Source organism: Prionailurus viverrinus, chromosome B2 (assembly GCF_022837055.1).
Source record: "Prionailurus viverrinus isolate Anna chromosome B2, UM_Priviv_1.0, whole genome shotgun sequence".
Classification (NCBI taxonomy): domain Eukaryota; kingdom Metazoa; phylum Chordata; class Mammalia; order Carnivora; family Felidae; genus Prionailurus; species Prionailurus viverrinus.
The window spans coordinates 51856138-51869117 of record NC_062565.1 but is presented as its reverse complement, the minus strand read 5'-3'; the positions used below and the strand labels follow the sequence as shown (position 1 = coordinate 51869117).

Genomic DNA, 12980 nt, shown 5'->3' with positions numbered 1-12980 from the left:
GCCCATTCATTTACAAATCCATGGCCTCACTTCTGAACTCCTAACTCAGTAGTTTGCATGTTGGTTGCAGATTACAGTCACCTGGAAAGTAAAAATTATAAAGAATAAAAGCAAGCCAGTCTGAAGGTCTTATCCTGAGAAATTATGATGGGAGATAGGGTCAGGCTGAAAAACAACTGCTGGAGCCATATGCCCAAACACTGTTACATTTTTTTCAATCACTTTTCCTCATCTCTTGTCTATTAATTTCAATGGTACAGACACAGGGCTTTCAAGTATTTTATGATTTGTGATAGTCCTTTGGATTCATTCTTACTGAAAAATGAGTCATTTCATACACTTATGCAATACTTATCGATCTCTTTATCACTTTTAATTTATAAAAATTATATCTACTTTCCATCCCATCATGAATTTTCTTTTTGGCACTTATTTTGCATTTATCTGCTATGATGGGGTTAATCATGATCATAAATTATCTCAAAACTAACACATGCAAGGCAGACTTCCTGTCTAGGATTCAAGAAATACAATGACTAACATGACCTAACATTACTACCTCCCCCATCTATTGGTGGTGGGTGCTTTTAATTGCAGCATAATTTTGTTCACATAATAAAAGCCCATAAATTGAAAATTTATAAGTAGAAAAGCTCTTGTACCAGATACAAACAGGCACTCCATATATATTAGTTTCCTCTCTAAATTATTTTCTTGCTCTGCCCCTCCCTTTCCTATCATTCACTTTTGGATAATAAATGCACAAGGCAGATCTTGTCTAATCTCTGAATTCTAATCTCTGGTGAGCTATTAATATTCAGCAACTGTATTTCTTCCCTTTGTAGAATGGAAGAGAGTTTGCATTCATGAGCGAGGATCCTCAGGGTATTCACATCCCATTTACTCACAGAGACAGCGATAACGACCCATTCAAAAAGCATGATGTTTAATCAGAACAGAATGACGAAAATGACATGAAACATGGAGTGAGATAGATGTGTGTGGGTTGAGAAAGGGATGATGGTTCCAGACAAGGACAGGGCTCCTTTTTTTTCCCCCCATCAGAAAGAGGTAACTTTTGGTGCATTATTCCAGGGTTGGATCTTTCCTCCACACCATGAGGCAGGAACCACTTCTGACTGGAAAAGCTGAGTCATTCTGAGCAGCTGCTCTAGCGAAGACCAGAAGAGGGAGAAGGAAAGTGTTTCCATGATCACAAACAAAAGGGAAAATGGAAACTAACACATCTTTCTAAAATGTTTCAAAGCTCCAAGGATGGGAGGGAAGGAAAGGAAGGAAGGAAGGAAGGAAGGAAGGAAGGGAAGGAAGGAAGGAAGGAAGGAAGGAAGGAAGGAAAGGAGGGAGGAAGGGAGGGAGGGAGGGGAACACATCTCTTACAGCAATATAGAGGGATATATATAACACATGTGAAATGACTTCATTTAAAACAGTGTGGTCAAGAAAAGAAAGTGTGGGATTTGGAATCAAAGAAAACCAAACCTGAGCTTCAGCTTTGGCCGTTATATTTTGTTCCATTCCTTTTACAGGTCACGTAATCTTTCTGTGACTCAATTTTTCAGTGAAATGATAATAAATATAAACATAAAATATAACTATAAAAAACGTAGGTTATCTGTGTGAGGGACATCAACAGTTTAGTCCACATTTAGGGTGAACCAAGCAGAAACGACTTCGTTTCTTCCACTCTTGCAACATGGTGCAAATCTCATGCACGTACATTTTTGCTGCTGAACTCAGAGTCATTTTAGCGTCTAGTGACTAATGTTAAGCAGGAATGAAACGTACATATGAACAATAATAGGCAAGAGTTCAAGAACAGTGCAGGCTGAATTTATAGCAGATCTGGTCTTATATTTCTATCCCCCAAAGCAAAATTTAAAAAAATAAAAAAATAAAAACGGTAGCATTATAAAGCCTATTCCAATCATATAAAATTTACATTACCAAAAACCTCTCATAGCTTCTGTCTAAAATAGCAACATTCAGATGAATTTATAGTTGTCAACAGCAATGTATTGGTACTTATTTTACATTTGTGCAACCAAAGGATCCCTTTAGATAATTTTTCAAAACAACTTCTAATTGGACTTTGAGACATCACTTCAAGGAAGATAGAAACTGATTGCAGGTTTTTAATGATAATTGTTTGGCTTGCTTGCTCTGCTATGAAGTTGACTCTTCTACTTACATTCAAGCACGGCACCCTGAGGCCTACGGTATGATGAAGTAGGAAAAAAAACAGCTGTATAATGTATGATGATATTGAGATTGGCTTATATAATAAATGTAATTTTAAAAGTAAAGGATAAAGTTTTCTGGAATTCCACTGCTTTCTAAAAGGGACCAAAAAAAGACCATGCAGAGGAAAATAATATGCTCAGATCATTTTAGATTGCAGTGTTTAAGAATCTCATCCCTCACATTACTTCATTTATTGGCTATTGTGCCTTTCTTTTTTTTTTTTTTAATTTTTTTTTTCAACGTTTATTTATTTTTTGGGACAGAGAGAGACAGAGCATGAACGGGCGAGGGTCAGAGAGAAAGGGAGACACAGAATGGAAACAGGCTCCAGGCTCTGAGCTATCAGCCCAGAGCCCGACGCGGGGCTCGAACTCACGGACCGCGAGATCGTGACCTGGCTGAAGTCGGACACTTAACCGACTGCGCCACCCAGGTGCCCCGGCTATTGTGCCTTTCAAAATCTGTTTCTCCAGCACAGATTTTGCTTCAAATGCCTTGTCCACACTTTAACTGCATATTGGACATGTCTACTTAAATATTTCTCAGTTATCTTGAACCCAACATTGTAATTTTTTAAGTTTATTTTGAGAGAGACAGTGCAAGTGGGGGAGGACCAAAGAGAGAGGGAGAGAGAGAGAATCCCAAGCAGGTTTCACCCTGCTAGCACAGAGTTCAATGCGGGGCTCAAACTCATGAAACCATAAGATCATAACCTGAGCCCAAACCAAGAGTCAGTCATTTATCTGAATGAGCTACCCAGTCACCCCTTGGACTCAACATTTTAAAAACTCAATTTGCATTCTGCCTTTTCCACTCCCCTGTGTGTCCCCTGCCACACACACACACACACACACACACACACCATGACACAAGTGAACTGGGTGTTGCAGTATTTGTCAGGACAGACTAGCCTTATTCTGTGAGTACAAACAGCCTCCAAATCTCAGAAGCATACCACTGTAAAGTTTATCGCCCGCTCACACAAGATCCTTCTCTCTTGACTGGGCAACAATCCAAAGCAGCTGTCCTCCATGGAGTGATTCAGGGGTCTCAGCTGCGTTGATTATGTGGCTCAGTCATCTCAACATATGGCCCTCCTGCTTCTCACCAAAGAGGAATTAAAAGACGAGAGAATGGCACAGGGGTTTCCATTGCCTCAACCCGGAAATAGCATACATCGCTTCCATCCATATTTCCTTAGCCAGAGATAGTTACATGGTCCCTCCTTATTGCGAGGCTGTGGCCAAATATAGATGTTGGCGTGTCAGAAAGAAGGAATAGGGCATGAACACCACATGGCATTGTCTTTAGCCAAATTTCCTAGTTTGGATTCCCAGGTCAGAAACTATGGTTTGATCTATCTTTCTCCATCACCCCCACATTCCATCAATCAATAAGTACATACCATTAATTCCGCTTTCTCTTTAATTCTGCTTTCTCTGTATTTCCTGAATCAGTTCACTTTCCTTTATTCCCACCTCCACTTTATAAATCCAAACTCTCCTCAGGTCTCTCTCTGATGACTGCGACAACTTCCTTGCAGACCTCCCCATCTTCAGGATTCTCTCTCAAATCAATTCTCTACACAGCTGCCATAGTGATCTTTTTCAAATGCAAACATGATTGTATACACTTAAGCTCCTGCTTAAAACCTTTCCATAGCTCCCTGTTTCTTTAAAAAAAAAGAAAGAAAGAAAGAAAGAAAGTGCCCAAATCTGTAAACATGATTTCTAAGACCCTGCATTACCTGGTCAGTGGCTTACTTCTCTAAATTCAGCTTTTGCGAACATACCCGTTGTAGTGATGTGCCGCCCAGGCTCCCCCTTCAACTCTGAGGCACTTATTTCTCCAAGTACTGAAATGTTGCCAACTGATAGCTCACAGCTGAAACCCTTTTCCAGAAATTGCTTTCCACCAAAGGAAGTTGCCTCACCCAAAGTTAAGCCTTCATCTTTGTGGCAACCTTTATCCAAGGTCAATGGAGAATGCAAAAGCCCTCCCCTTGCTTCAATTTGTGACTAATTTAAAGAGCCAACCCATTTCCAGTAGTCAGTAAGGGACAGCCTGAGATTTCTGCCATAACTGCTCATGATTCAGCTTCTCCCACCTCTACCCACCCCTCCCCCAACTCCCTGACAGGTGTTGTCAATTAAAAGCATTGCTCCTTAACCTCCTATACAGACATCTCTGTCCTAGAGTCTGTTTCCTGCAGAACTTAAAAAATGCCTCAAACTCTGTGCTGCAACCATTCGCTATTCAGTACCAGGGCGTCTGGTGGCTCAGTCGTTCAAGCATTCAACTTTAGCTGAGATTATGATCTCAAAGTTTGTGAATTTGAGCCCTACATCAAGCTCTGTGTTGATGGCTCAGAGCCTGGAGCCTGCTTCATATTCTGTGTCTCCCTCTCTCTCTGTTCCTCCCCACTCATGCTCTGTCTCTCTCTGTGTGTCTCAAAAATAAATAAATATTGAAATGCAGCACCAAGAATATGTTCTTCCTTGTAGACCTTTGCTCATGCGGTGTCTGAGACCTGGAATGCCAATCCCACCTCCCTAATTTTTCCCAAATAATTCCTACTTATCCTTAAAGACTTGGCCATCACATCGTGTCAACAAAGAATGTTCCATCTACAAAGAAGTCCTCTTGTCAAGTCCATATTAGGGACTACATATATATCTTCCCTCTGCAAAACCCTACTCTCAGATATAAAATGGCATCAAGTTTTAGGCGATGTGATGGACCTACCATAAAAACCTGAGATCTCAGTTATTTGGCTCTGGCCTTGAAGCCCAGAAAACATAGGTTGTTTGTTTGTTTGTTTTGTTCTGATGTGTCCCTTACAGCTCTCCAGGATCATTAGCACCTCCTATTAATCTGGAAACCTCTGAATCCCCTGAACTCTGCAGTGGAGCCTTGGGGAGATGGAGTTCTGCCTGGATTCCTTCTGCGGCCACCTCCACCCAATCACTTACAGACCATGTGGCAACAAGCTGAAGGCTAGGATTCTTCAGAATCTTCAGCTTCGCCCATGTTACATCTTTCCCTTTTCTTGTCTCACTGACCTCAAGGTCAGGGGCTGACTCACTACATCCTCCCAAACGTGCTGAGACCTCTCTACCCCTGGCATAGAGAATCTACCTTTTCAATCCAATCTTCCATTTACCTCTTGGTTTGTAAGGAAAGGATAAAGTAATTTAGATAATGATTTCCTCTCTTATGATCTGTTACAGAGCTACTAACTTCCAAAAAGGGTCAAGAAAGTCAACTGTAAAATTTAAGACTAATCAGTGGCCTGTTTTCTAAGCAATACCCTCCTTTTCATTCCCGGGCAGGAAGCCCGGTAGCTCAGCTTGATGTGGGGGAAGGCTGCAGGAAACACACACACACACACACACACACACATTTAGAAATAATATGAAAATGTGGGGGTTTAATATTTGCCAAGAATTACCCCCCCCATCACATCTATTCATGTGTCTGCCACTCCAGAGTGTTTCCTGTCAGCTGTAAGTATTTTTATTTGTCTTTGCAAATTCAGTGACTAATATAGTGCACAGCACATGGCAGGTGGTCAAACATTATTTGTTGAAAGACATTCAGAGTATCTCTACCTCCAAGTGTGGGTCTATCATGTATGATGCTTCTCTTGTCCCAAAGACCTCCATCTGTTTATCTTTTTAAGCTCTTGCCTCTATTCTCTTTTAATTTCAGTAAAATTCATCCTCTGTGGACGTCTCCTCCGTTTTCACCAGCAATCCACACATTTGAATATACAGTGTAACAAAAGTAGGCTAGATCTTTGTACATATGTAAACACACTGTTAATTTTTAGCACTGGTTTACACTTGTGGCATATATTTTATGTACTTATTTTTGATATTTATTAATTATTTATTTTTTCATCTTCTTCAACTGTTGCACCAGAGCTTCCATTCGACTCTAAACTGCTAAAGATAGAAAATTAAATTTTATTCTTTTGTATTATCTGTCTGTGGTATAAATTTTTTGAAGTTTATTTATTTTGAAAGAGAGAGAGCGAGGCAGAGGGAGCAGGGGAGGGGCAGAGAGAGAGGGATAGACAGAATACCAAACAGGCTTCCCACTGCCAGCATGGAGCCCAAAGTGGTGCTCGAATTCACGAATCATGAGTTCACAACCCAAGCTGGAATCAAGAGTGGGACACTTAACCAACTGAGCCACCCAGGCGCACTGGTATAATTTTTTTTAAGTTTATTTATTTATTTTGAGAGAAAGACAGACAGAGAGAGACGACACAAGCAGAGGAGGGACAGAGAGAGAGGGAGTCAGAAAATTCCAAGCAAGCTCCATGCTATCAATATGGAGCCCGATGTGCAGCTCAATTTCATCAACTATGAGATCATGACCTAAGCCAAAATCAAGAGTTGGAGGCTTAACAGATGGAACCACCCAGGTGACCCTAATTTTTTTTAAGTTTAAAATCTAATGTTAACCAGCACACAGAAATATATATGTATGGGGATTAGACTTCAGAATTATAAATAACTTCCAGACATTTATTCCAATTAGGTACTGAGGTATGCAAGAATTCTTAACCCTGGCTAAGACTACATAGTTGTAATAATAAAATTAATAGCAAACATTGATTATGACTTACTATAAGCCTGTCTACTATTTATTTATTTATCTATGTAAAGCACAAGTAAGCAGAAAAGGGGCAGGGAGAAAGGGAGAAAGAGAATACCAAACAGGCTCTGTGCTGACAGATGTTTGATGCAGGGCTCAAACTCACAAACTGGGAGATCATGACCTGAGCCGAAACCTAGAGTCAGAAGCTTAACCCACTAAGCCACCCAGGTGCCCTGAGCCACTCTACTTATTAAGAATACTACCTCACAGCATCTTAGAAGATTACTATTGTAGACGGTCCCATTTTACAGGTGAGTTGAAATAACGTGTCCAAAAGAACATAGTTGCTAAGTGTCAAAATCATAATTCAAACTAAGACAGGGTGGTCCAGAATTCATACTTTTACTGCAGTACAACACCAGCTACTTTCTGCATATCTGAGTGACCTGTTATTACTATGAAACACTCTTTCTACTCTTTCTATCAGGTTAGTTTTCTAACATGATAGAAGGGTTATGGTTGTCACACACTATGGTTGCTTAAATGGATCCTAAGAATATAGTACTTGAGCTCCATTTAGAGTCTTCTGCTTTAAACCTAGGTGAATTCTTCTTAAGACATGCTTTAACAGAACTTTCCACAAAGCATTCCAATTTATTCCTAACCTCAATCCTTAATAAGTCTAAGGTAAGCTAAAGTGCACTGGAAAACCTGATTTGAACATCACTAGAACCATACTTACTAGGAGTAAAGAATGATGCTGGAAACAATACACAATGAAATCTACAAAAAGGTACCCTTTGTCTCTAGGTGTGCAGTGGCCACCCAGACTAGCAGGCTGTGTTTTAATATCATATCAGTCAGTTTCACTTCTTTTAGTTACAAGTAACAGAATTCAACTTGAACTAGTTTAAGCAAAAATAAAGATATTCATTAGAAGGGTGCGTGGAGAGCTTATGAAGGCAAGGAGCCAGGTAGCCCTTTGGAAATCAATGGAACCGGTGGCTAGGAGGCTAGAAGCAATTCAGATGAACTATTTTCATCTCTATTTCTTCCCATGCACTGCCTTCTTTCGACTCTCACTGCAAATCACATTTTTGTTGTTTTATTTACCTACATCCACTGTGAGAAACAGCTCGGAAAACTTTTGAGATTGTTCGATATCTAGCCACCACATCTCTGGAGAAGTTGATTGATCTGGCCTGAGACGTGTACCCATCACGACCAATTAAATATGGACTGAGCTAGGTTCTTGAGTGGGGGTTTCATTTCTGTACAGTCAAATGGTGACCTGTGGACATCATCATAACACATGTATGCACACCACAGCTCCCACAATGACTGTGTAGTGAGTCAGTGTACAAGGGTTGGGGAATTCCTAGAAAGGAGGGTATGAGATAGTAAATTAATAGGTGTTCCGCTCAAACAAGGAAAAGGAAAGTACACCTATAATTCTCAAACATGCCTAGGTATGTTGTAGATATTGGAGGCGTAAAAGAAGAATGATATTCTAAAGCACAACTTCAAACACCATTTTCCTGAGCATGAATGAGCATTTACATAGGGTTCCTCTTCCTTAACTTGGGCTACTCTCTTAATGCAGAATTTGGCTGAGTATGAGTCAGGCCCAAATAAAAGCAAAGGATAAAGACTTCTACTGGGGCTTGTTCTTAGTAATGTTATTAGTAATATAAAGAAAGGCACAGAAAACCAGTCTTAATCCTCAAACAGCACTAAAAAGTATTCTGTAATATCTCCATTTAGTAGATGTGAAAACAGAGACTCAGACACACAGTAACTTCCCCAAAATCTAATAAGTAAAAAAAAGAGAATTTAAATGCAGTCCAGACTTAGCCCAAACACTGTCCTTCTGGTTTGATTGTTTTGACCACAGAAATGCACCGTAGAAGCATTTCTGTAAAAGGGGGGAAAAAATCTCAAGCTCTGAAGAATTTTGGGGAGAAAGTATAAAATACAAATAGTATAATAAATCATATGGGGGAAGAAAATATCAGCATCTGAGCAAAGAAGGAGAGGGGGAAAGCCCTGAGGTAATAAGGCTCATGAAGTAGAACTTCAAAAGAAAGAGTGACCAGATGGGTAACTGTGTGTAGTGTTGGAACCTCTAAGACATACTTATACAGAAATTCCATTAAACAGTGCCTAGGAAAATAATGTAATATAACACAAGACTTGGACAGCTTGGTTAATGAATAGTTTCTAGTGAACTTTGAAGCTTTGACCACAGTTCCCTGAGCCTACTGGACAGGGTTAACAACTTCATACAATCATTTATGTTTAGCAAAATGTAGTTAGTACATATTAATCAGATAATCTCAGAGTATAAGTTCCAGGAAGGTTCTGAGGTGTCACTTGATAAGGGAGGGGTGGAATACTCACTTCACAGACAAGGCAACTGAGGCCCAAGTCGAGCCAGTGAGTTGGCCACACTCACACCAAGAATCAGAGGTACAGTGTCCTAACTTCTACCCAGTCCACCAAGAAGACGTCTCTGTGAGAGGACGGAGCCAGGCTGTCAAGTATTCGGAGACAAGCCCAAACCACAATCAGGGCCAAGCCTAAGGCAGGACAAGAGTGTCCCCAAATAGAGGGCAAGACTGTGCCAGCAGGGGTGGGGCCCCTGGACTTGTGAGGGACTTCCCTCAAATTAGCCGCCTGAGTTTAAGCAAGCTATTAAAATACAACTCAGCCTCTAGATGTACTTAGACTTTATGAAATTGTCATGTTCAACTTTTGTTCAGTTCTGAGAATAGTCTAATGTTCTTATATTGGTAAAAACAATTGAAGCTTTCAATTTACCAAGGGCAATCTCTTTCTCAATACAAATTGTTGCCAGGTACCCATCCAGACTCTCAAGTCCCTCCAGTGGTAAGAACTTGTTACAACAACCCTCACTTTTGAGATGTTTTTTAATGTTTGTTTGTTTGTTTGTAATGTTGAGAGAGAGAGAACAAGTGTGGGAGAGATAGAGAGAGAGAGAGGGAGACAGAGAATCCCAAGAAGGTTCCATGCTGTCAGAACGAAGCCAGACACAGGGCTCGATCTTACATGACCTGAGCAGAAATCAAGAGTCAGATTCTTAACGAACTGAGCCACCCAGGTGCCCTTTTCTGAACCTCTTAATAATACAATAAAACATGACTGTGTGAACTCCCTCACTCTGGCACTAATCCAGCCCTCTGGTTCCACATTGAACAAGTCTAGATATATAGGTACACCTCAGAGATACTGCAGATTCAATTCCAGACCACTGTTAATAAAGCAAATATCACAATAAAGTGAGTCAAATTAATTTTTTGGCTTCCTAGTGAATATAAAAGTTGTATTTATACTGTATCTATTAAGTATGCAATAGCGTTATGTCTGAAAAACAATGTGCATAGCTTAATTTAAAAATACCTTATTGCTAAAAAACACTAACCATCATCTGAGTTTTCAGCAAGTCATATATATATATATATATATATATATATATTTTTGCTGGTGGAGGGTCTTGCCTTGATTTTGATAGCTACTGACTGATCAGGGTGGTGGTTGCTGAAGACTATGATGGCTGCTGTAATTTATTAATATAAAATAACATGGAGTGGATGGAGTGGAGGTGCCTGGGTGGTTCAGTCGGTTAAGCATCCAACTCCTCTGATTTTGGCTCAGGTCATGATCTCATGGTTGGTGAGATTGAGACCCCCATCAGGCTCTGTGCTGAGTGTAGAGCCTGCTTGGGATTCTCCCTCTCCTCTCACTCTGCCCTTTGCCCACCAGCATTCTTCCTCTGTCTCTCAAAATAAATAAAAAATAAGCATTTTATTTAAACAAAATAAACAAAATAATAGTGAAGTTTGCCACATCGATTAACTCTATGTTTCAGGAATGATTTCTCTGTAGCATGTCATGTTGTTTGATAGCATTGTCCCTACAGTGAAAATTATTTTAATATTGGAATCAACCCTGTCAAGCCCCGCCTACTGCTTTATCAACTAAGTTTAGGTACTATTCAAAATACTTAGCTCTCAACAATCTTCTTAGCACCTTCACCAGGAGTATATTCCGTCTCAAGATACCGCTTTATTTGCTCACCCATAGAAAGCAACTCTGTATCCACTCAAGTTTCATCAAGAGCTTGCAACAATTCAGGCACATCTTCAGGCTCCACTTCCAATCCTAGTTCTCTTGCTGTTTCTACCAAATCTGCACTTACTTCCTGCATAGAAGTCTTGAACCCCTCAAAGGCATCCATGATGGTTGGAATCCACTTTTCCCAAACTCCTGTTAGTTTTGATATTTTTACCTCTGCCCATGAATCACAAATGTTCTTAATGACATCTCGAATGGTGAATCCTTTCCAGAAGTTTTTCAATTAATTTGCCCAGATACATAAGAGAAATCACTATCTATGGCAGCTACATCCTTACAAAATATATTTCTTAAATAATAAGACTTGAGGGGTGCCTGGGTGGCTCAGTTGGTTAAGTGTCCGACTTTGGCTCAGGTCATGATCTTGTGGTTCGTGAGTTCGAGCCCCGCATCAGGCTCTGTGCTGACAGCTCAGAGCCTGGAGCCTGTTTCAGATTCTGTGTCTCCCTCTCTCTCGGACCCTCCCCTGTTCATGCTCTGTCTCTCTCTGTCTCAAAAATAAATAAATGTTTAAAAAAATTTAAAAAAGACTTGAAAGGCAAAATTACCCCTTGATCCATGGGCTGCAGAATGCGGTGTTAGCAGACATGAAAATAGTATTAATCTCATTGTACATTGTCATAATAGCTCTTGGATAACCAGGTATATAGTCAATGAGTGGTGATATTTTGAAAGAAATCTTTTTTTTCTTTCCGAGTATTAGTCTCAGTAGTATACTTTCAATATCAAGTAAACCATGTCATAAACACATGTGCTGTCATTCAGGCTTTGTTGTTCCATTTATAGAGCACAGGAAAAGTAGATCTAGCATAATTCTTAAGAGCCCTAGGATTTTTGCAAATGGTCAATGAGCACTGACTTCAACCTAAAGTCATCAGCTGCATTAGCTCCTAACAAGGGAGTCGGTCTGTCCTTGGAAGCTTTGAAGCCAGGCATTGACTTCTCCTCTCTAGCTATGTAAGTACTAGATGGAACCTTATTCCAAAATAAGGCTGTTTCATCTACATTGAAAATCTGCTGTTTACTGTAGCCACCACCATTACTTAGGTAGATCTTCTGAACAATTTGCTGCAACATCTACATCAACACTTGTTGCTTCACCTTGTACTTTGATGTTATGGAGATGGGTTCTTCCCTTACCCCTCATGAACCAACCTCTGATAGCTTCAAACTCTGCTTCTGCAGCTGCCTCACCTCTCTCAGCTTTTACAGAATTTAAGATGGTTAGGGCCTTGCTCTGAACCTAGGCTTTGGCTTAAGGGAACATTGTGGCTGGATTGATCTTCTATCCAGACCACAAACATGTTCTCTATATCAGCAATAAGGCTGCTTTGCTTTCTTATTATGAGTGTATTTGCTGAAGTAGCACTTTTTATTTCCTTCAAGAACTTTTCCTTTATATTCATTCACAACTTGGCCAACTATTTGGTGCAAGAGACCTAACTTTCAACATACCTTGATTTTTGACATGGCTTACTCATTTCTAGCTTTGATTTAAAGTGAGAGATGTATGACTCTTCCTTTCACCTGAACACTTAGAGGCCAGTGGAGCACTCAGAACACATATAACATTGATTTATTTTTTTTTTCAATGTTTATTTAATTTTTTGGGACAGAGAGAGACAGAGCATGAACGGGGGAGGGGCAGAGAGAGAGGGAGACACAGAATCGGAAACAGGCTCCAGGCTCTGAGCCATCAGTCCAGAGCCTGACGTGGGGCTCGAACTCACGGACCGCGAGATCGTGACCTGGCTGAAGTCGGACGCTTAACCGACTGTGCCACCCAGGCGCCCCTAACATTGATTTATTGAGTTTGCCATCTTATTTGGGTGTGGTTCATAGCACCCCAAAACAATTACAAAAGTAACATCAAAGATCACTGATCATAGATAACCATAGTAAATATAAAAATAATGAAACCATTTGAAGTATTGTGAGAATTACCAAAATGCTAC

The 12980-nt window shown here is 40.2% G+C and overlaps 1 protein-coding gene across 1 annotated transcript in view; it reads right to left on the bottom strand.

Moving 5' to 3' along the window:
• TINAG (tubulointerstitial nephritis antigen) overlaps positions 1 to 12980 on the bottom strand; it is a 142956-nt gene that overhangs the window by 92041 nt on the left and 37935 nt on the right. The window contains exon 8 of the mRNA XM_047860364.1: positions 4055 to 4225. Coding sequence (XP_047716320.1) covers positions 4055 to 4225 — 171 coding nt within the window. The remainder of the gene's footprint in view (positions 1 to 4054; positions 4226 to 12980) is intronic.